At 64.4% G+C, this 21,115-nt stretch overlaps 5 protein-coding genes across 5 annotated transcripts; 2 read left to right on the top strand and 3 right to left on the bottom strand.

Moving 5' to 3' along the window:
- Positions 1-2,549: 2,549 nt before the first annotated feature.
- EMIHUDRAFT_244364 (hypothetical protein) lies at positions 2,550-4,500 on the bottom strand (the record flags this gene model as incomplete). The annotated part of the gene is made up of 4 exons (XM_005769533.1): positions 2,550-2,587; positions 2,671-2,723; positions 2,966-3,595; positions 3,851-4,500. 4 exons carry the CDS (start codon positions 4,498-4,500, stop codon positions 2,550-2,552), a joined length of 1,371 nt encoding a protein of 456 aa, XP_005769590.1.
- A 644-nt stretch (positions 4,501-5,144) lies between these two features.
- Positions 5,145-7,085, bottom strand: EMIHUDRAFT_445274 (hypothetical protein). Its single transcript, XM_005769532.1, has 6 exons — positions 6,631-7,085; positions 6,424-6,561; positions 6,333-6,390; positions 6,077-6,245; positions 5,782-5,996; positions 5,145-5,732 (listed from the first exon to the last, which is right to left on the bottom strand). The coding sequence occupies exons 1-6, from the start codon at positions 7,078-7,080 to the stop codon at positions 5,209-5,211; spliced, it is 1,554 nt and encodes a 517-aa protein (XP_005769589.1). The 5' UTR covers positions 7,081-7,085; the 3' UTR covers positions 5,145-5,208.
- Positions 7,086-8,332: 1,247 nt separating this feature from the next.
- EMIHUDRAFT_459029 (hypothetical protein) lies at positions 8,333-9,200 on the top strand. The gene is made up of 2 exons (XM_005769531.1): positions 8,333-8,843; positions 8,911-9,200. The coding sequence occupies exons 1-2, from the start codon at positions 8,349-8,351 to the stop codon at positions 9,046-9,048; spliced, it is 633 nt and encodes a 210-aa protein (XP_005769588.1). The 5' UTR covers positions 8,333-8,348; the 3' UTR covers positions 9,049-9,200.
- A 4,743-nt stretch (positions 9,201-13,943) lies between these two features.
- Positions 13,944-15,860, bottom strand: EMIHUDRAFT_470320 (hypothetical protein; the record flags this gene model as incomplete). Its single annotated transcript, XM_005769530.1, has 4 exons — positions 13,944-14,257; positions 14,326-14,416; positions 14,762-14,862; positions 15,143-15,860. 4 exons carry the CDS (start codon positions 15,858-15,860, stop codon positions 13,944-13,946), a joined length of 1,224 nt encoding a protein of 407 aa, XP_005769587.1.
- A 1,182-nt stretch (positions 15,861-17,042) lies between these two features.
- Positions 17,043-18,776, top strand: EMIHUDRAFT_244357 (hypothetical protein; the record flags this gene model as incomplete). Its single annotated transcript, XM_005769529.1, has 4 exons — positions 17,043-17,475; positions 18,041-18,090; positions 18,405-18,462; positions 18,607-18,776. The coding sequence occupies 4 exons, from the start codon at positions 17,043-17,045 to the stop codon at positions 18,774-18,776; spliced, it is 711 nt and encodes a 236-aa protein (XP_005769586.1).
- Positions 18,777-21,115: the final 2,339 nt, after the last annotated feature.

Genomic DNA, 21,115 nt, shown 5'->3' with positions numbered 1-21,115 from the left:
GGAGCCGGAAACAAGTCGAGCTCTCGAGGTGGATATCCTTTGGCCGCGTTGGGTAGCGAGGATTGGTGTAACCCGAGCCACGGAGGCGTGTTTTCTGGCGGCCGACCGTCAGTGCACGGACGGACGGAGTTGCCACTTCTCCGACTGCCCCGGCTAGTTCCCGAGGTCGTCGGGTGTGACCCCTTCGTCCCCCGAGACCTAGCGCGGGTGGGTTGGAGGGGGCTCGCCCCGTTCCTCCCCATCGGGCCGCGTGAGCGGCCTCGCCTCGCAGATTCGTTTCTCGCGCCTGGGTCAGGCGCGCGGGGCATCCCCCGGGTCGCTCGACCAGCGATCCGAAGAGTGGCCGCTATGCGAGGGAAAGAGCGGGGCCCACGGGGTACGCCTCCGTCCGGCCCCCTCCGAGGGGGGAAGGGAATTGTGGGGTCCCCACGGGCGCCTCAGTTCGGCCCTCCCGAGGGGGGGGGAGGGGAGCAGAGGGCGAGGCGGAGGGCGGGGGCGAGGGCGAGGGCGGCGGTCGCGGCGAGGGTGGAGGCGAAGGCTCCGGAGCGCTGGCACAGATCCCCGTAAAGTCGACGCACTCATTCGCGGAGCTTTGAAGCCATATTGCGCGATCTGCCGATCCGGTGTAGTCGTTGTGGTATGCATCCCGTGCGATGCAGTAGGGGCCATTTACAATGTTGTACAGGCCGTTTGCTTCTCCGGCCGACACAAATTCCATTTGATTCTTCGGCTGCGCATCCGGAACAGTGTTGTAATATACGAGATACGAGCCGCCTACGGTGGATATTTCTGTGTGAACAAAGGTCCCCGTTACAGATTCAAGCGTATACTTCCCCCCTGGAATAGGATCGCCCTGTCGCGCACGATAAGCCGTACGGTAGACGTTCGGTATTCCGAGAAGCCGGCGGATGACAAGATGCTCGCCGTTGCCGAAACCTGACTCGATGGTAAGGCCTTCTCCACTGCCGGACTCGCGAAGGTAGAAGTCCTTTCCGTCATCGATGCATGCCCATATTTCCAACGGCCGAGCGGGTGGAGGGGAAGGTCTGGGGGAAGGCGAGGCGGAGGGGGGTGGCGACGGTGAGGCGGAGGGGGGTGGCGACGGTGAGGTAGAGGGGGGCGGCGGCAAGGGCGAGGGCGGCGGCGACGGAGAGGCGGAGGGGGGCGGAGAGGGCGAGGCGGAGGGGGGTGGCGACGGTGAGGCGGAGGGGGGTGGCGACGGCGAGGCTGAGGGGGGTGGCGACGGCGAGGCGGAGGGGGGTGGCGACGGTGAGGTAGAGGGGGGCGGCGGCAAGGGCGAGGGCGGCGGCGACGGAGAGGCGGAGGGGGGCGGAGAGGGCGAGGCGGAGGGGGGTGGCGACTGTGAGGCGGAGGGGGGTGGCGACGGCGAGGCTGAGGGGGGTGGCGACGGCGAGGCGGAGGGGGGTGGCGACCGTGAGGTAGAGGGGGGCGGCGGCCAGGTCGAGGGCGGCGGCGACGGACAGTCGTAGGGGGGCTGAGAGGGCGAGTCGCAGTGGGGCGTAGGGCTCGGCGAATATATCGCCTTGTTCATACACACCGCTTCCATAGCGAGGCAAGCCACGCTCGACCTCCACCGCACATTCGACAATTCGATCGACTCATCTTTCGTTAAGCAATACGCCGGGTCCTTGGCGCTGTGGATATAAAATGAGTTGACGTTGCCGGTTTGCGCGTACGCGCTGTAAGCCACCATCGAGTTTTTGGATATGGAAGAACCAGGCTCAGAGTTAAACCTGATAAGGTAATTGGAATCGCCATTTTCCTCGTCACTCAACGAGCCCTTCGTGTGTATATCTCTCGCAGGACCGCCGTCCACCGCGGTGTAAAGGTTGAAGACATCATCGCGGCCAGGCACGGGCCGGAGAATCTCGAAGGATTGTTCAAATTTGTCACAGAGGCCGATTGTCCAAATTACGTTGACGCCGTTCAAATATCCGCCAGTGCTGCCCATACAATAATCGAGCCCTCCAACGCTGTTCGTAAACACAACCGTTTCAGTTTCCTCGTTGCAGAACGTCGCTGGGAGGGGGGGCGCGGGCGAAGGCGGGGGACTGGGCGGGCTGGGGGCACTGGGGGGGACGAGAGATGCCAAGACACAACTGTCCACTGTTGCGTCTGGAGATCCTGGCAGGCTGTATTGACTTTCATTTTGGAGTTCGCACCTATGGCTTGACCCGCCATCATTATAGAACTGAAATGCCACGCACGATGGCCCCATGGTGCCTCCGCACACTTGGGCACACCAGTCGATGTCGATGGCGGGAATGTAGCTGAAGAAGGCGTTTCCGACCTTGGTATTTTCAAAGCACGCGTAGTCGCTTAAATCTCTAGACCCGGTCAGCGACATGTCAGCCACCACCACGGGAGCCAGTGGCGGTGGCGGCGAGGGCGTCGCGGCGGACATGTGGAGCGGTCGGCCGTCGGCTAAGGGAACGCCCCAATTTTCGCAGGTCCAAATTTGTGACTGCCGTTTTTGCAATTACGGAATTTGGCGTTTGTCTACCTCTAGTTCTTTGTTTATTTAAAGGCTAAAAGGGGCACTCGCTTGCTTTTTTTCGCTGCAGCCCTGAATAAATAAAACTTACAAATCTACTAGGAGATGGGTAAAAGCCCATGGGTTTTCGCGGCGGCGAGTTTCTTTTTCGCGACCCCGCGAAATTTCCTTTTCGACGCCCGTTGCGTCTTTTTTCGAAATAAGGCATCTATCTAGAGAAGATCAGGTAATCTGACAAGGCCAGCACGGAGCTTCCCCTCCTGGCTTGCATCGCCGATCTGGCCTCCTCGACTGAATCGCGGCCCATGACTCCTCGCGACGCCATAGCGCCTCGTTGCGCAAACGGCACCTGAAGGACATAATTTTGCACCTCGATGTCGTTGCGCAAGCACGCCTCGTTTGCGACGGCGGCCCGCGATCGCAAAGCCGGAGGTTGAAGGGTCTACAAACGTGGAGGCGGCTGTTGGGTTAAGGAGGACGGAGGCAACAGCGTCCAAGCCCCCGGGTAGCATCCGTGCAGTCCGGGCGGGAACGCCGCACGAGAATTTGACGTGGTTGACGCCCACCAGGCCCAATAGCAGCCCTTGGGGGTGCTCGGCGAGCCAGGCGGCGGAGGCGGACGCCATCGCTTCGTCCCTCAGGCTCTGGCGCGTGAGAAAGTTTGGGAAGCTGATGGTCCGCGCGTCGTCGGTGGAGGCGGTCATGCGCTGGCCGGCCCTTCGCATCAGCGTGAAGGGCGGCCGCAGCGTGTAGGACACATACTCCTCGAAGGCCCTCGTGCTTCCGAATCGCTCGAAGCCATCGCCGTCCGGCACGTACTGGCGCCGCTTGGCCGGCTCGAGGGCGCCGCCCAGCTCCACCTTGGCCTTGTCCTCCGAGTCCATGTCGAGCGCCAGCATCGTCACACCGTGCGTGCGGCAGATCCGGAAAATGGGCGCATACGCCGCGAAAGACCAGTACCACCGCCTCTCCCACTCGGTCGCAGCCACCAAGCCGGCCTCATCGAGACGGCCGGCGAGGTAGTCGTCGAGCGCCGGCTGGAAGCGCTGCTGCACCGCCTCCAAGCCGACGGCGAGGGGCCTGCGTGTGGTGCGCCGGAGACCATAGCCAGCCAGGAGACACGGTTTCGGGTTGGTCGAGCGCCGTGCCGCCCAAAGAGGCCGAGCCTAAAGAAGAAAAACCATGAAGTTCTTAAAATGAAGTCGGGACACGGCACACGTATCTCATGACACGCCGGCACTCGGAAACTCGTACGTTCAAGGTTGCCGCTGTTGAGCTTCAGCCGCTGTTGAGCTCCAGCCGCTTTTGAGCGCCACTGCGTGGATCGCGTCACACCAATCCTCGCTACCCAACTGACGGTGGGAATCCACCGGCCAGGAGCGGAAGGCCCCGCCCATGACTACCGCGTACGCCCATCCCGCCCTGCTTCCGTCTTCCGACCCATCAGTGTACGCCGTCCAGTCGGGTGGTCGCTGCTGCTGTGGGGGCGTGGTGCCGTCCCGTCGACAGGGTCGAAGTATAACTCCTGGCGCCTCCACCATCAGCCGCACTTTAACACGGCAAGCACCGCCCCTATCGCAAGGCTCGACGCTGAGTAGTGCCATCGTGTTGCTTGTGCAATCATTTGCAGCGATGTCGCGGGCAAGCTGAATCTTCTCCGGAAGCGCGCATTGGCCGTCGTCAGAAAAGAAGCCGGACGGGAGCCACTCCCTTTCCCACTCTGCTACTGGTCCTTCCCCGGGCGAGGGCTGCCATCCGGGTATGCGAAGGCGTATTTCCCTCTCGGTTTGCTGTGCTCTCTTCGCCGTGTAGTAAAATTGGCGGACAAGTGCCGCCCTAGCGTCCTTGAAGATGGAGTCGACTCGGGCGTCCGGCGTCGCGTCGTGTGCAAGGTTCGCGTTGTGGTGCCGCCGCCGCACGATGCCCGCCAGCGTCTCCAGCATCATCACGCGTGTCGGCGTTGCCCCAATGCGCCCCTCTGCCATCTGTCCTCTGCTCGTAGTAAGCCGAAACCCGGTTATGCAGAGTCGGCGGTGTTCGTGTGCGAGTTGTTGCCTTTGCGAACGCCGTGTCTCTTCACGCACCGCCTCGTCTAGCGTTGTGACTTCCACATCGACCCCTCTCGTTCATCCTGCGTCGGCATGCGCTGGCGCGGCTGGTCGGGCTGTCGCTTTGTGGCGCATGACATGACCGACTCTTCGCAAGGAGGTCTTCCTCGCGGCATTGGCCCGCCGAATACTAACACGTCGCTTAGGCGGCTCCCGTGGTGTACCTGTGTTAGTGCCAGTGCGCGCCAGTCCCGTGCCCAGTGTTGTGCGCGAAAAGAAATTCGTTGAGAAGAGAAACGTCTCGCTGAGTCATCAGCGAAGCCGGCGGGGGATATCCAATCTCGTTCCGCTGTGTGTTTCGCGCGCGTTGGTCGATGTGCAACATGGTATGTAGTAATACATATTTTTCGTCTGCAGATGCCTTGTGCCCTACCCCCTATCCCCTTGCTGACTAGTGATGGGTCGACCCCCGTACGCCCTGGCCCGGTCCCGCCCCTGATTTCCGTCAACCCAGCACATCCACACTCACCCTTTACTGTCGCAATAAAGATGGTTGCGCGCCCCTCCGCCCGCTCCGGCCTCCCCTACAAAGCTATTAATACCTACTACACGTGTAGGCGCCACACATCCCGGTGCGGGACCGATTCAAAGGATATACTCACACAGACGTTTTTGCCCGCTACACACTTCCGACGTACTCCGCCCGACCTCGGCCGGCTGCGTCCCTCGTGCCTCGAGCGTCTCAGCGTCCTCCTCCTCGCTCGCGACCCTACCCAGCGACGGCGGCCCCTCGCCCTCCACAGCCTCCGCCTCCGCCAGCCGCCACTCGTGGTAGAGCCTTGTTCCCATCGCCGCCACGTCAAAGGTCGACACATTGCAGCCGCGAGCGAGGCAGCGGCCGACGCCGGCGTCAGTAAAGATCCAGTTGGCCGGCGCAACGGTGAGGCGCGCGGCGTCGGTGGCGGCACAGCCGCCGCGTTCCGCCAGCAGCTCCGGCAGCCGCCCCGCCCGGCGGGAGGTGGCGGGGCACGCATAGCCCGAGCAGCGGACCGGCGACCGGGCGAGCGCGGCCGCCGCGAAACACTGCGGGTGGGGCGGCTCCGCCTCGCGCAGGGCCGGGTCAAACGCGCGAAACCACAGCCGCTCGTACGCCATTGCGAGGAACATGCCTGAGGGAGGGCCGACGGGCTGTGATGGCCGTGTGGGGGAGCCGCTCACACGCCACCGCGAGGAGCATGCCGGTGGCGCCGACTCGGTTGTCGGGCGCGCGCAGCTGCGGCGGCGGCCGCGGGCCGAGGTCGACGGCGTATGGCCCAAAGTTGGCCCACTTTGCTCGCCGCGCGTGCCCGTTTTCGGAGCGGTCCTCCGGGCCGTCTCGCCGCAGCATGTGCTTGAGGGGGGAGGGGAGCGAGGCGAGCTCGGCGTTGAGGCGCCTGAGCACGCACCCGCCTGCTGGGTGAGGCAAGCCTCGCCGGCGGGAGAGCCGCGCCGAGCGCAGCCGAGAAGCCCGCACCACCAGCGGCGCGAGCGCAGCCGGACGGCGGCGCGCGGCACGGCGAACTGGGCGTGGCGCGGCCACGCGATGCGGCGCGGGAAGGGCCTGGGCGGCCCGCCCGCGGCCGGGCCGCCAAACGGCGGCGCGAGGAAGGTGCGCAGCCACCAGTGCATGGGCCGGTACTCTCCTGCGTCCGCGCGACAGGCGCCTCGCTGAGCACAAGCAGCGGAGGGAGGCGGGAGAAGGGAAGGGGGGAGGGGGGGGGGGGGGGCACCGTACGACCGCATCGCAAAGCCGCGCTCGACGTCGACGGTGCACGGACACGGGCCGAGCTCTCACGGCGAGCTCTCGTTTGCAACGTCGACGGCGCCGGCCGCCGCGGCCTCGCGCCGCTTGTCAAAGGTCGTCTCGAGCAGGCGGAGCCAGCCGCGGGAGCCGACGGGCGCATCGGACGGGTGGCGCTGGTTGCCCGGCCGCTGCATCAGCTTGACCTCGGGATCGTCCTGTGGGGCGGGCGAGCGGCTCGTGGCGGCGAAGGCGAGCCGCGCCGGCGGCGGGTGCGGGCGTGGCGCCTGCGTGAAGACGACCGCCGCGGGAAGGTGGTTGTAAAACTCGACCGCGAAGCGCAGGACCGTCGCCGCCTCACGCGCTCCCAGGTTGGGTCCGTCGATGCAGCCCCCGCGGCCGGCGGACAGCCAGCGCAGCAGCGACAGCGTCAGCTGAGAGCACGAGGCGCCACGCGCCACCACCAGCAGCGCGACGTCGTGGCGATCGCCGTAGAGCTGCCGCATCTCATCCATCGAAGAGAAGCGCGCGCCTCGCGAGTCGCGCGCCTCTCGAGAGCCGAGCGACCACGTCACCACGACACCCAGCTCGGAGGCGGAGAAGTGCGACCGAACGGCGTTCCAGCAGCCGTCGCCGTCGGTGGTGGGAGCCGCCCCACCTCGCGAGACGTGCAGCCGCCGGTGGCCGGGGAGCACGGCACAGGGCCGGAGAGGCTGCGGAGCCTGCCCGATGTTCATCCTCGAACTGCGCTCAAGTCTTCGCGCGGGTACCCGGGTATCTGATGCCTGGCTGCTGCGGCGAGTGGGTTGCTGCTCGCTGCGATGGCGAAGAACTCGTCTCGTCACACGCCAAGGGCTTATGCTCTGGCGAGACGTGAGGCGCATGCGCCCAGGAGGGGAGGGCGCATGCGTAACGACGCTGCTAGAGATGCCTTTCGGGGCCCAGAGATAAAACTTCTGAGCCATGCGTGACGCTAGTAGTGTCCCCAGCTATGGGCGTGTCCACGTTGGAGCCAGGTGTGGTGTGGACGCGAGAATAGCTCCGCCGTTCATGGAGGCAACCGATGCGAGTCGACTGGTGTGTGTCGTCGTGGTTTCGTATCAAGAATACTCACTCACACGAGGTGGTGGTGTGTGTGTGCGGAGGGTGAGGTGGAACTACATCTAACGAACGAAGGCGTGGTCGAGTACGAGGACTGGGGGGGGAGGGGGTTCGATCAGGAGACGGAGGACTGTGGGCTGTCGCGGGGAGCTGCGCGTCCGGACTCCGGAGGGCGAGCTGTGCTGTGAGATAGAAGAAAAGATTCGGCGTTTTGTGTGAGCAGTGACTTGCTTGCCTTCCCTGGAACCCCGTGTTGCATGTCTGACTGCCACTGTGCAATTTCGGGGCCCGGGGTTGTGCGTTTATGTGAGCAGTGACGGGCACGGCCTGACCACCTCTCTCACTCACACGCGCCAGCGCCAATAAAAGGGGGGTGTTTTTCCGTCCGTCCACATGCTCCGTTTTATTTATTTATTGGTCGATCCGCACCGGAATGCTCCCCGAAAAGACAGAAGAACCAAGCAACGCCTCGCCCATAGATCTAGGCACCTCTGTGTTCGTTGTTAATGATACAAACGGATGCGGGATGGTCCCGGTCTGGCTAGAAAAAATCTTTTTCGGGCGCTCTGGGCGCACCGCCGCCCCTGGCGAGTAGAGACCACGCCTGCTATTCACAGCACAAGCCCTCGCCGGGGGCTCGAGCATGCGGTGTTCGTTGTTAATAATAAGCGGGTGCTCCCGGGTCAGAATTTCCAAATTCTTTTTCGGGCCGCTGCCCGGGTTCCAACTTTTTGCGGGGTATGGTATGGTAGCGTCACGGCCCAAAGGGCGGGGGGCTATGCTCCTGACCGCCCATCCCCGGTCTCCGGGAGGCTGGGTCTGTCAGCAGGCGGGGGGTATGGTCTCGAGGTGGGTTGTCTACCATACCATACCCCGCAAAAAGTCCGAACCCCAGCCTGGCACAATGTTCGGCGGCAAGCCGTCGGCGGAGCGGCAAAAGCAGCAGGCCAAGGAGGCGTCCAACGCCATCAAAAAGGAGGGCCGCTCCGTCGATCGCGAGCTGAACCAGATGCGGCGCGAGGAGACCAAGCTGACGGCGATGATCAAGGAGGCGGCCAGGCGGCCGGGCGGGCAGCAGAACGCAAAGGTGCTCGCCAAGCAGCTTGTCAGGAATCGAGAGCAGCAGGCGCGGCTCCTCAAGATGAGCGGGCAGATGAGCGCGACCGCTAGCCAGGTGCGCTCGATGGGCTCGCAGGCTGCGGTGGCGGGCTCGATGGCGTCTGCGGCGAGCATCATGGGCAAGGTGAACGCGCAGGTAAACCCTGCCGCCGTCGCCGCGACGATGCAGGAGCTGGAGAAGCAGAGCGCGATGATGGGCATGAAGGAGGAGATGGTCGACGACGCGATGGAGGCGCTGGACGACGAGTGGGGCGACGAGGACGACGACATTCTCGCACAGGTCTGCTTCGCACCGTCCGTATCCTCTGCGCGCGCGAGAGAGAGCGCGCGCCCGTGCCCTCGCGCAGGTGATGGATGAGATTGGCCTCGAGCAGACAGCGGCGATGCAGTCTGCGCCCGCTCGCGCCGTCGCCACGGGCGCGGCGTCGGCGGGCGGCGGTGGCAGCAGGCCGCAGCAGGGCGAGGCGGGCGTGCAGGCGCTTTGAGGCCCCTCCGGGGGGAGCAGCGAGCAGCTTCGCGTGGGGTGGACGTGGTGGAGAGTACGGAGCTATCTCATCGGTGACAGCCTTCAAGAGAGAGAAATGAGCGAGCGTACGCGAGTGTGTTGTGGCGCCGCACTTGAGGGAAGGTCGAGGGTGCGCTGGGTGGTACGTAGAGCCGTACGTACTCGTTTTGTTCTCTACTCTACCCTCTACGTCTCTCTGAAAACCCGAGGGGACCCGGACGCCAGCACACACGGCTAGATGCCATAGGCGGGGGTCGCCCGGGCCTGTGATCGGAGGTAGTAGTCGGTCGGTCGCGTGGCGGCGCGCGGCCGCGGCGCGCGGGCGAGATTACTCGACGGCTAAAAGAATGTGATTGTATCTAAGCAGAGGAAGTAAAAGAAGGAAAATTGGCCAAAAGGCCCCACATGGCTGACCCTTGGGCATGGCCTGAGACAGATTTTCATTTTTTTGATAAACACAACAGGAGAACTTATAACAGAACCAACATAACCCTGCACTTTGAATGCCGTGGGGCTCCTGTCGTTAGACGTGGAGACGCGAGGGTTGCCCCCCCTTGCCCCACCACCTCGTGTGTGTGGAGAAGTTTACCTTACCTTACCTTACCTTAACCCTCCTCTGTAGCTCAGCTGTAGCTCTCTATAAGTGCTCGCCCGAGACACAGATAACAAACCGCGTCTCAGACAGAGTTGCGATGATGTTAGAATGCAAGGCACGCGCCGCCAGCTGGCAGTTTTGGCACCGACGGCAGAGTCAGGACGTGTCGCGGTGTCGGGAATTCCATGGAAGACCACCTCGCTGGCGGTGGCGGCACGTTAACTACCCCAATGGTGCATACAACCATACCGCGTGGGTGTCCAGTCCGAGTCTGGCTGTTCTTCACCTTAGATACATACAACGATTCACACAAGAGAAGGCTTTGAGTTTGGTTTTAAGTATGCTCAAAAATTTACTGTACGCAAACGCGTATCGCTCTCTAAACAAGTGTCTCACCGCACCTACACCTCGCAGCCCCCGTGCGCTTGGGTGTAGTTGTGCAGGCTGCCGCAGATGAGCGCCTGCTCGTGCGGGCATTGGTGCCGGAACTCGGCCCGCACAAGCGAAGCATCGACGCGTCCCGTCAGCTCCAGCCCATGCCCGCTGGGCACCGGGACCGAGCAGGAGCGTTCAGGCCGGCCACGTTCCTCTACCCTGCGGCTCATGCTGTCCGTTGGCGATGCGTCGCCGAATGAAGCGTTCATCCACGCCGCGTCAATCTCGCGCGTGAGCTTGAGTGCGACCCGTAGCTCCCAGCGCAGGCGAAGCTTGAACCGGATGGCGTGCCAGGGCCAGATGTAGTGGGTCGCGATGTACTCGTCGTCGTCCCTCATCATGTCCCGTGTATAGTCGGCAAAGTGGCGGTGAGCGTCGCCCATCAAATCCACCGCTGGGCTGCTCCCGGCAAACACGAAATCGTTGCTGAGCCGCTGGCCGAAGCGCCCGGTTCCCCTCTTCATCGCCCCTACCCTCTCGATGCAGAGACGCCCAGTGACTAGACAGCCATCGGGGACCACAAAGGAGGAGCCCTCGCTGACTTTGCACCCGGGCGTGCAGTTGGGTATGAACCACACCTCGTCATTCTTGCTCTTCCACAGGGCAGCAGGGACCGCGTATGGGGCTGTGAGGCTTGAATCAAAGCGCGCGACGACGACAAAGCCGTACGTCTCCCCGGAGGCCAGCTCGTGCTCGCGCTTGAGGGCAAGCGCCTTTGACATTGTGAGGAGCTGTGAGGCCGTCCGCTCGCAGTTGATCGCGTACGGCACGGCGCAGTGGAAGGCGAGGAGCGGCGAGGATGTGTCCATGAAGCGCGTGGGCTCGTGCTGCTGGCCGACGAGGAGCAGGCCCCACAGCTTGGTCACCAGAGGCGCCGCCTCCGGGCTCCAGGTGTGCACAAAGACGTCGAAGCGCACGTCTGGATTCGGCTCCATCAGATGAGCCACCCACAGTCTTGTGGACATGCGGATGATGTGCTCGGAGGCCTTCTCGTCCGCGCCCGCCCGGCTCGAGCGCGAGCCGATAGGACTGTCGCTGCCAATCTTGCCAAAGAGAACGAGGGCTGCGGCGCGCACCGGGCCCGGCACGGATGGCCCCGACCGAAAGCCACAGGCCGAGCCCTGACTCTCGTTTCGCCAGGGATTGACGCGAACGCTTGCACGCGAGCACCGTTGGTGCCATGCGCAGTGCCCGTGTGATGGCGCAACGGTAATGAAGTTGCACTTCCGGCAGGTTGCGCAGCGGTTCAAGCAGGCGCGGGTGGCCCGTCCCCACGAGCTCGCCTCGCTAGTCGTCAACGTGAAGATTCCGGCAGAGGCGCGCTCGCACGTGGACGGGTTCTGGCGGGTCATGCGACCGGCGTCCCGGGCCGTCACCTCGCACAGCCCGATACTAGCCTGCTTCGTAAACCGTCGCACCGCCTCGGAGGCCAGGTCTGGGTCCCTCTGCTCCAGCAGCGCGTGGGTCTCGGCGTCCACTGCAGCCTCTGCCTCTGCGCAGAGGCGGCTCTTGCGACGAAGGTCGACGGTGTATTGGCGCTCAGTGTGCTTGTGGGGCATGTGATGGAGGGGCAGCGGGCAAGACGAGCTGACCCTGCATTGGTGCCTGCCGCCGGGCATCTCGAGGTTCGTCCCAAATCCCACAAAGCGGCACTGAGGGTGCAGCAGGCAGAGGAGCACGCATGCGCCGCGGGATGGGATGCGAACGTACTCGGCGAGCACGTTGTTGCTCACGTTGGGGCAGAATCCCCGCTCCCAGGATGAAATGCCCGTCTGCAGCGTCTCCTTGCGCTCCATGTTGGTGTGCGGCCGCACACCTCACCTTCGCGAGGCGCCGCGAGGGGAGCTGAAATTCACTCGGGGGCACAGGAGGTGGCACAAACGGGGCACACACGCCAGGCTACAGCCAGTAGTGCAGTAGTGCAGGAGTGTGCGTGCGGACGTGCGAACTTCGGTTCAAATTTATCGAACTATGTTATTTTTTCCGTGTTGCAACGAGCTGTATCGATCGCAACAGGTTGAATCTCGTGACATGCAATCCGCAAAGGCATCACACGCAGGTCCTCTCTGTCATCGACTTCCAATCATCGAAGTCCTTTATACACTCCCCATCGCCAGTGAGTGGACGGCTGCGTCGGCGACTGTGTCGGTGACAGGTAAGACAAGAAACAGAGCACCTGAGTAGATACAGCTTTCCTTTGTGTTCACACCTGCAAGAGGTGTGAACAATAACGATTTCGGCCTTACTTAGCCGTCGGCATGGACCATGGTCTCCGGGCGGGGGCAACCCCTCCCGTGCCGGTTGCTTCTCCCCAACCAACCCCGCCGGCAGCGCTCGAGCTATATTGAGCGGGGCTATTCCGCGTCGCGCACTCGTCCCAACCGAGGGCCGCAGACTCGTTCTGCGCGCCAACGGCTGCGTGGTGACGCTGTGGTTCTGGTTGCCGCTTGGTAACGGTTGAGAGCTAGTCCTTCCCGTTCCCCGGTCGCCTAGCCTCTGCGCTGTCTGGCGAACCGTGGGCATGGATGTGCATAAGGTGGCCAACATTGCGTTAGTGGCTCATATATCCATAGCGGGACTGACATTCGCGCTTGCGCTGCGCCTCTATAGTCCTATACTCTATAGTGATTGCGCCTACGTATATCACTATATTCGCGCTTGCGCTGGGCCTCTGCGAGTGCGATTATCAACCCCTCACGTGTGTGCATAATCCCCTCCATCTTGTTGTGCAGCCTTGACCTCTCCGGTCACGCCTCTGCGGCATCAGCGCGCGTCGCCTCTGCCTCCATCGAAATCTGCAGCGCGTCGAGCTGTTCGCGCAGCTCAGCCTGCATCTTGGCCCGCATCTCGCCGATACGCCACTCACACTCAGCTCGTTCTGCGTGTTTTGCCTCGTCGGCCATCCGCTCGGCCGCTTTGTGATGTCGCGTTTAGCAGCCTGCTGCGCGCTCCTCCTCAGGTTGTCGCAGTCGGAGCGCCTCAGCTCTTGTGCCGCAGCAAGCTCATCGCCCGCGCCGACGCGAGTGCCCTCTTCACAGCGCTCGCAGAGCGCTGCTCAGAACGCGAGCTCCTTGGTCTGTGACCGCAACTTCTCTTCGTTTCTGACAGTGTGCCTGTGCGCTGTGCGGTAGTGAGAGACTGCCAGCGAGCACCACCCCTGTCCGTCACATCTCGCCTCGCGCACACTTCATCTCCGGCCACATCGCGCTAGGCGACGAACCTGCCCCTCCGGGGGTCCCGTTTGCATAAGGTGGCCAATAATTACGTTAGTGGCTCTTATATCTATAGCGGGACTGACAACCTCTCCCTTAAGGGAGAAGGAAGCGGAGAGACGCCGGTGAGGACGAAGCAGAAACTAGCGCAGACGAGAGCAGGGCGGACCCGGGGACTGGGGAGCCGGAGCAGACGGCATCGGCCGCCGAGGGAACGTTGGGAAGAGGCACGAGGAGGGCGGCGACCTCGACCGACTATGGAGGACCCGTCGCCACGGACGACGCAGGGCAGAAGACGGTGAGGCGGAGCATGCAGACGCGCAGGGCGAGACGAGGGAGGTAGCAGGACCTTGCGGAGATCAGCAGGAGGATGTACGAAGAGATTAGGAGCAGCAGGGACCCGAGGGACCATGTGGAAGACGGCTAGTGCTAGTCCCCCACCGGGGGAGGACGACCCCGGCTAGTCGCCGACCACACCCACACAAAGAACCCTGCACAAAGATCGCAAGGGCGGGGACCTGTTCCTTTTTACCCATCTCACAGTAGAGAGGTGTCCGTTTTTATTTATTTATTCTCCCTTAATGTCTACTGTGTCACGTACGTACTGACGTTCGAGCGTCCTCGCGGTGTCTCTCAGATCACGCGCTCGTGGACAAAGACGGAACCGACGATGACGGGGTCGCCCGAGACGACGGTGGACACTCGCAGGTCGCCCGCCCGCCCGCTCGTCTCCAGATAGCTCTGTGCGTAGCGGTTGCGCGGCGCGGCCTGCGCCTCCGCGTCGCGCGCGTTGAGCGCGCGAAAGTCGGCGTCCGAGCCCGCCTCGACGAGCAGCCGCCGCCGGCCCGCCGCGTCGAGCTCGAGCCGGAAGGGCGGCATGATCTCGAGGGTCGAGGGTGGGCCGTCGGCGGCGGGCAGCACTCCCGAGGAGAGCAGCAGCCGCACGCCTCACGGGAGATCATGGGAGATCACGGGAGATCAGGGGAGGTCATGGGGGGTGGTCACGGGAGATCACCAAACGGGAAGAGCAGCAGGTTCGCGACGCGTCCCTCGCCGACCGTGCCCGTCGCCGCCGGTCCCAAGAGCTGCAGCGACGCAGGCCGCACCTGTGAATGGAGGGTAGGCTATGTCGGCGCCGCGGAGGGGGAAGAGCTCGGCGCCAAGGACGGAGCCAGGGAGGGCGATGAGGAAGGAGCCGCGCAAGTGGTGGCGCGCTTGGCGACGACGAGGGCGCAGCACTTGGGTCCAGACGAGGGGTGGAGTGGGCATGAAAGAGTGTCAAGGCCGAGCGACTCCTCCCTCCACGGACGCACAGGCACACAGGCACACGGGCACAAGCACAGGTACAGGTACAGGTACAGGGGAGCCGCCTTGCAGCCACCACGCCAGAGTCGACTGGTGTGTCCAAGAAGACAGCAAGCACTCGGAGTGTGCACACGACCCCCGCGCACCGGCCGCGGCAGCCCGAGCAGCGGCGAGAACTTGTCGGCCTTGTAGCTCCACAGCAGCCGCCACGTCCCGCCGAGCGCGTCCGAGCGCGCGGCGCGCCCGCCTGGTATGTTTTGAGCCGTACCGAGGGGATGGGGTATGTTTGGGGGGTGGGCTGGGTAGGGGGGAGTGGTCGGGGAGAGGGTCAACAGGGGGTTGCGAAGAGGGTGTTGGGGTGTAGCGGGGGTTAGCGAGGGTGTTTAGGGAGGTGGGCGGGCAGGTGGTTGTGCCGGCAGGGTCGAGCGGCAGCAGCGCGTCGAGTGTGGCCAGCACGGCGCGGTCGTCGGCGCCTACCGTCGGGTGATCTCGGCTACCCTCGCCGTCGGCGGTGAGTACACACACACCGAGGGAGAGAGGGGGAGCGGCGCCAGCTGCAATCGCCTCGAGGAGCGCGCGTCGCTCGGAGGGTGCGGCGTCTTCCGCCGCCGCGAGCGGCGGCCGCGTCGCCCCTGCCGCCGAGCCAGCCGCGAGGAAGAGCGCAGCGCGGCGGCTGAAGGCGGCGGGGACGGCCTCCTCCTCGTCGCGCCACCGCAGGGCCATACGCGGAGGAGAGCCTCCGGCGCGCGAGGAGCGGGAGCCGCCGCCTCTCGCCGCCAAAACCTCCTCAACCTCGTTCGGAATCGGGGCCGAGAGCTCGCGGGCGAGCTCGACGCTCTCCACGAGGGAGAGCTCGTCCTGTGGCATGCCCTTGACGGCGCGCCACGCGCGCGAGTAGTCGCACGACCACACGACGCCCTCGCCCGACCGAATGCGCTCGGCGAGCCGCTCCTCTTCCGTCTGCTCCTTGACGAGGCCGGCGAGGCCGCTCTTGAGCGCCCCGAGAAAGGTCGGCACGGGAGCCGCCGGCGGAGCGCCCGCCTGTCCCTCCGGCTCCTCCGCTGGCGGCGCGTTGCTCGCGCCGGCCGCCTCAAACCCCTTCTTGAGGTCGTCGAAGAAGCCGAGCGCGGGAGAGGCGCGTGCAGCAGGCACGCAGGCGGGCGCGGCCCGGAGCTGATACGGCGCGGCGAATCTCAGGATGGACGACGCGAGGAGCGAGAGGCGTAGGGCGGAGGAGGAGTCCATACACACGGATGGCTTAGCGGCTGAGTTGGCAGCTCTGCCAGGGGCCCCTCCACTACAACGTCGTCGGGCAGACCAGGGCGTGTCCGTTGGAATCCAAGAGCTGCTAGGTGATTGCGTATGGTTCGTGGGCACACACCATATCTGTTTGCGATTGCCTCCACCGTCAGACAGGGGTCTTGATCCCAGAGTGCCTGGAGCTCGTCGTCTGAGGGCAGTGTTGGGCGCTCGCCTCCGGCCTGGATAAAGGTCAAGCCCCAGTTCCGCTTTAGCCGCTTGACCACAGAGATCGAGATACCAAAAAAGACAGCGAGGCGCTGTTCTTGCTCGCGTGTGCCATGCCAATCGAAGCATTTGGCCGCGAATTCGCGCTGATTGATACCACTACTAGAGTCGCTCGCGGTAGGCGGTACGTAGTTGGCTGACGTTCCCTAGCCGTCAATGGCCTCTCTCTGTGCGAGCCACGTCCAGTAGGTAAAATCGTCCTCAGCATCGTCGCACTCACTATCCTCAAAGGCATCACTCCAGTCTCCTGCGTCACCTGTTGCAGGCGCTTTCCCATCCCGCATTGCGGCTGTAAGCGTGGTGAGGCCCAGAAGGCACAGCGTCGCCGGCCAGAGCATACGTGCAACCATCAGGCCGCCGCCACTCCGCCTCCAGGCGGTCGTGCGTCGACTCCCCATCAAGCTCAGCAGTGGCGGCCAAGAGCTACAGGCGAGAGGAGAGCTGCAGCCCACGACTGCAACCAGATGGGCGGGCGGGCGACGAGGCCGAATTTCGCCCGCCCACTACTATCAGTAAACCTCGCTCCAACCGTGAAACCCCCGGCGTTTTCGTGAGCGACGTGGAGCGGAATGGCCGGGAAACAGGCCGAGGGGTCGAGGGGGTCGAGGGGTCGAGGGGGGCCTCGACCCCTCGGAGGCCCCCTCCGGAGGGGTCGAGGGGGCCTCGACCCCTCGACCCTCGGAGGGTGGAGGGGTCGAGGGGTCGAGGGGTGCGAACTTTTTCCGCGGCGTGCTGCGGTATCTCGGGTTCGCGTGTGGGATCGAACCACTCCGGGATGAGCAGGCTCATCGTTTTACACAAAGATATATGTCCGGTCCTACGCCGCCCTCCGCCCCGGCCCCAGCCGAGCCGGACGTCAGCGCGAGAGCCCGCCGCCTCCGCCGCGTCGCCGCCGGTCGCATGGCGGGCCTGCGACTCGTGCTCGACCGACTCGAGGACAGCGGCAACCGCGCGGCTGTGCTCCGCTCGTGCGAGGCGTTCGGCCTGCTGCACGTCCACGAGATCGTCGGGCTCCGCCCTTCGCAGCAGCCACGGGTCGCGCAGAAGGTCGCCGCCGCCGCCAAGCACGGCGGCAACCGGCGCATGCGGCGCGGCGTCGGCAACGGCGGCGAGAAGTGGCTCTGTGTCCACCGGCACGAGACGGCAGCGGCGTGCGCCGAGGCGCTCCGCGGCGCGGGCTTCCGGATCGTGGCGACGGTCCCTCCGCCCGAGGGCGACCGCAGCGACTCGTGGCACGACGCGCGCGCCGCCGCGGACGCCGCCATCGTCGGCGAGCGCAACGAGGCGTTGGCGCAGCTGGCGACGGCAAAGCTGGAGGCGCCTTTTAGTGGGAGTACAGAGACCCGCCCTAGGCAGCTCACCAACCGCTCCAGTCTCACTCCTAGGACGTCGACTTTGGGGAGAGGGTCGCGCTCGTGCTCGGCTCGGAGCGGCTCGGCATCTCCGCCGAGATGGCGCTCCTCTGCGACGGTGCCGAGATCACCCGAGATCACCCGAGATCACCCGAGATCACCCGAGAGATAGCCGAGAGATAGCCGAGGTGGCGCGCTTCTGCGACGGTGCCGCCACACATCAGTCACTCGTTGCCACACACCTCCTGGCTCGGAGGACGGGCCCACACGCACACACACACCTCCTAGTAGGTAGGTAGGTAGGTAGAAAGGTGAAGAACAGCCAGGCTCGGACTGGACACCAACGCGGTATGGGTGGACGCTAGACAGATGATTCCTCCTAGCATGTCAGTGTGACACACCTCACACACCTCCTAGCATGTCAGTGTGACACACCTCCTAGCAGGGGCCACACACGCCTTTCGTCCACCTAGAGCGTTGCGAGTCGCAGCGCCGGGCGAGGACGGCGTACCGCCCACCTGCCCCCCCCCCCCCCCTTGGGTGCAGGCGCCGCGACCATCCCTCTCTTTGGCCTCACCGAGTCGCTCAACGTGTCTGTCGCCGCGGCGAGATATAGCCGAGATCACCCGAGATATAGCCGAGATATAGCCGAGTCGCTCAACGTGTCTGTCGCCGCGGCGAGATATAGCCGAGATCACCCGAGATATAGCCGAGATATAGCCGAGTCGCTCAACGTGTCTGTCGCCGCGGCGCCGCCGCTCGCCACGGCCGGCAGCCGCCCTCTCGGAGCCTTCTCGGAGCCTTCTCGGAGCCTTCTCGGAGCCTTCCTGCAGGCGCTCGTCGCCCACTACGGAGCCTTCTCGGAACTTCATCGGAGCCTTCTCGGAGCCTTCTCGGAGCTTTCCCGCAGGCGCTCGTCGCCCACTACGGCCGGCTTGCGCGCACGCGGGCGCTGCGGGAGCGTGCTGGTGAAGGCCCGAGATTACCCGAGAGTCCCTGAGAGTCCCCGAGATTACCCGAGATTACCCGAGATTACCCGAGATTACCCGAGATTACCCGAGATTACCCGAGAGTCCCCGAGGTTACCCGGGAGCGTGCCGGCGGCGGCGCAGGCGGCGGCGAGGCGCTGCTCAACGTCTCGGAGGGCGACCTGACCGAGGCGGAGGTGGAGGCGCTGGCGGCGGACTACTCGTCTCGCGGCAAGCGGTTTCTCGAGGAGGACCCTTGGGGGGAGGGGGCGCAGGCGGCTGCGGGCGCGGGCGTCGGAGCTGGAGGGTGGTAGGGTTCGTAGACGTGATGTTCCTCCGAGGGAGGCGCTACGGAGGAGGGCGAGAGGTGAGAGTGGTGTGGCGTGAGCAGGTGCGGGCGGCGGTGGTGGGTGCTCTGGCGTGCCGCCAGTGTTGGTCCAGCTCTCTGAGGTGCAGCCGCAGGACAAGTACAAATGATGCAATACTGGGCTGCGGCTGGGGTTTTATTTAGGCATTGTGGGGGCCGACTACACGCTCGGTGAGCCATACGGACCTTGCAGTACGTCTGGGGGGGCGACCCCCCCATCTTTGTTTACCGAATGCGTCTCTGGATTAGAGTGCGTCTAGTAGGCCTCCTACTTAGACGCTCGCTGTCCTCGGTATGCTCGAGCATCCTAAGATGCGCGAGTCTATATTAGTTGCTCCGCGCATCCCGAATTGCTCGCGGCATCTCCGATTGGCGTTGCTGTCTCAAAAGACGCGCCGTGCATACTGTGAACAGCGCGTGTCTCAGAAGACGCGCGCATATTTTGAACAGCGTGTGGATCTCAAGAAATACACGCACGTATAAAAACAAAAAAGAAAACGAAAAGGCGGTGTGGCGAGCGCTGCGCGGCGGGCCGTGCCCCCGGCTGTGCGCCGCGGCTGCTGCGCTACTACTCGCACAGCCGCGGCGCGCCCACCCGAGCACTCGTGGGTGGGCGCCCTATAGCCTCTCCGCGCAACGTGCTGGGGCACGGACAGCGGCTCTCACGTGTGGCAGCGGCAGCAGGCCCACCGCTGCACCGACTCACACTGAACAGCACGCACAGGACACAGTCACAGAACACTGCCCCTGACGCCACTCACGGCCACGGGCTACTCAGACTTGGACACAGGCACCTCGCTTAGCACTCCGTGCACGTGGCTGCCGGTTGCCGTCACCAGCGCCGCTTCCTGCCCAGATCAAACACCTGCGACGTGGCGGAGGCGATGAGCGGCCCGCGGTCGCCGTGAGAGCGCGCGTGGTGGGCGACGGCTCACCGATCGAGCGGAAGCGGTCACGCTGTGGGGGCGGCGGAAGCGGTCACGCTGTGGGGGCGGCGGCGAGGCGGGCAAGCCACCCGCAGATCCCCAGAAGGACGCCGTCGCGAGGTCGAGGGCGGGCGGCGGGGGCGGCGAGAGCGAGGCGCGAGGCGCGAGGCGGTGTTGGCGGCGGCGGTGGCGCGGGCGGCGGCGGTCACGGAGCGGGGGCGAGAGGGTGGTGGCGAGCAAGACACCCGTGCGCGCTGCGCGGTCGCCGTTCTGACTCACATGCCTGCGGACAGCGCCGACGGGTGGTGAGGAGGGCGGCGAGCCGGCGGGCACGGTGCGTGCGCGCGGTCGCCGCGCGCTGGTGGGCGACAGCTCACCGAGCGAGGAGCCGGGATGCCCGGTCCCACAAATCGCCAAGTCAAACAAGAAAAACCGCGCGGCTGGCCGACTCTCGGAAGTACGCTGTCTTCCGTGTCTAGGCGCACGCCCACGCCCTCAGCCTCGAACTGGCCCCGCTACCTGCCGCGCAAACTGGTTGGTGGGGGGGGGAGGCGGCGTCGCCGTCGGATCGTCGTAAGCAGTGCATGCAACTTTGGTCTTTGCGCCCAGAGCTCGTGGCGCGAGCAGATGCATGCGCGGTGCTGAGAACCTGGTTCTCCAGGAGGGGCAGGCCGCGAGGAGAGACCTCACACGAGCACTCAAGGCAGGGCCCCCAGGGGGTGCCGAGAGATCACACCGCCTTTTCGTGCTCCCTGGCTCCCTGCTCCCCCCTCGGTGCCCGGTGCACCCGACACACGGTGTCTCCTGAGACGCTTCCCTGTCCAAGTATAGTAAAATGTGATCTAGTATGCAAGTGCCATCTCAGAACAGCTGTGCATCTATAGATGCTTGTGGCGTCTAAGATGGAACGCGTAACAAAAGACACGGCGCGGCTATCTCCAGGACAGCCATCGCATCCTAGAATGCCCTGTGTACCCGAGACACATGGTATCTTTGAGATGAAAAGTGCGTCCTAGAATGCGTTTTTGCATTCTAGGACGCATCGGTAAACAAAGATGGGGGGGTCGCCCCCCCAGACGGTAAACCTTTTCCGCCTTCTAAGCAGGGCTACACAATGACCCTATAGTGTGGGGGTGTTCCTGGCGAGTTGTGATGAGCTGGTGATGAGTAGGATTAGAATCTTACAACACAAAACTCCCTCGCACAACACTGGGCACGGGACTGGCGCGCACTGGCACTAACACAGGATTAGAAATTGGCTAGTAGCTCGCGTTACAAAACCTTGATTTTGACCATTTGCGCCATTTGGTACCTCTCGGTGCCTTCCAGAGGCAGCTGCGACCCCGCCGAGTGGACGGGG

This window comes from Emiliania huxleyi (assembly GCF_000372725.1).
Source record: "Emiliania huxleyi CCMP1516 unplaced genomic scaffold EMIHUscaffold_418, whole genome shotgun sequence".
Taxonomy (NCBI): Eukaryota; Haptophyta; order Isochrysidales; family Noelaerhabdaceae; genus Emiliania; species Emiliania huxleyi.
Note: the sequence above shows the minus strand (reverse complement) of the source record. Positions and strands in the feature narration are given on the sequence as shown.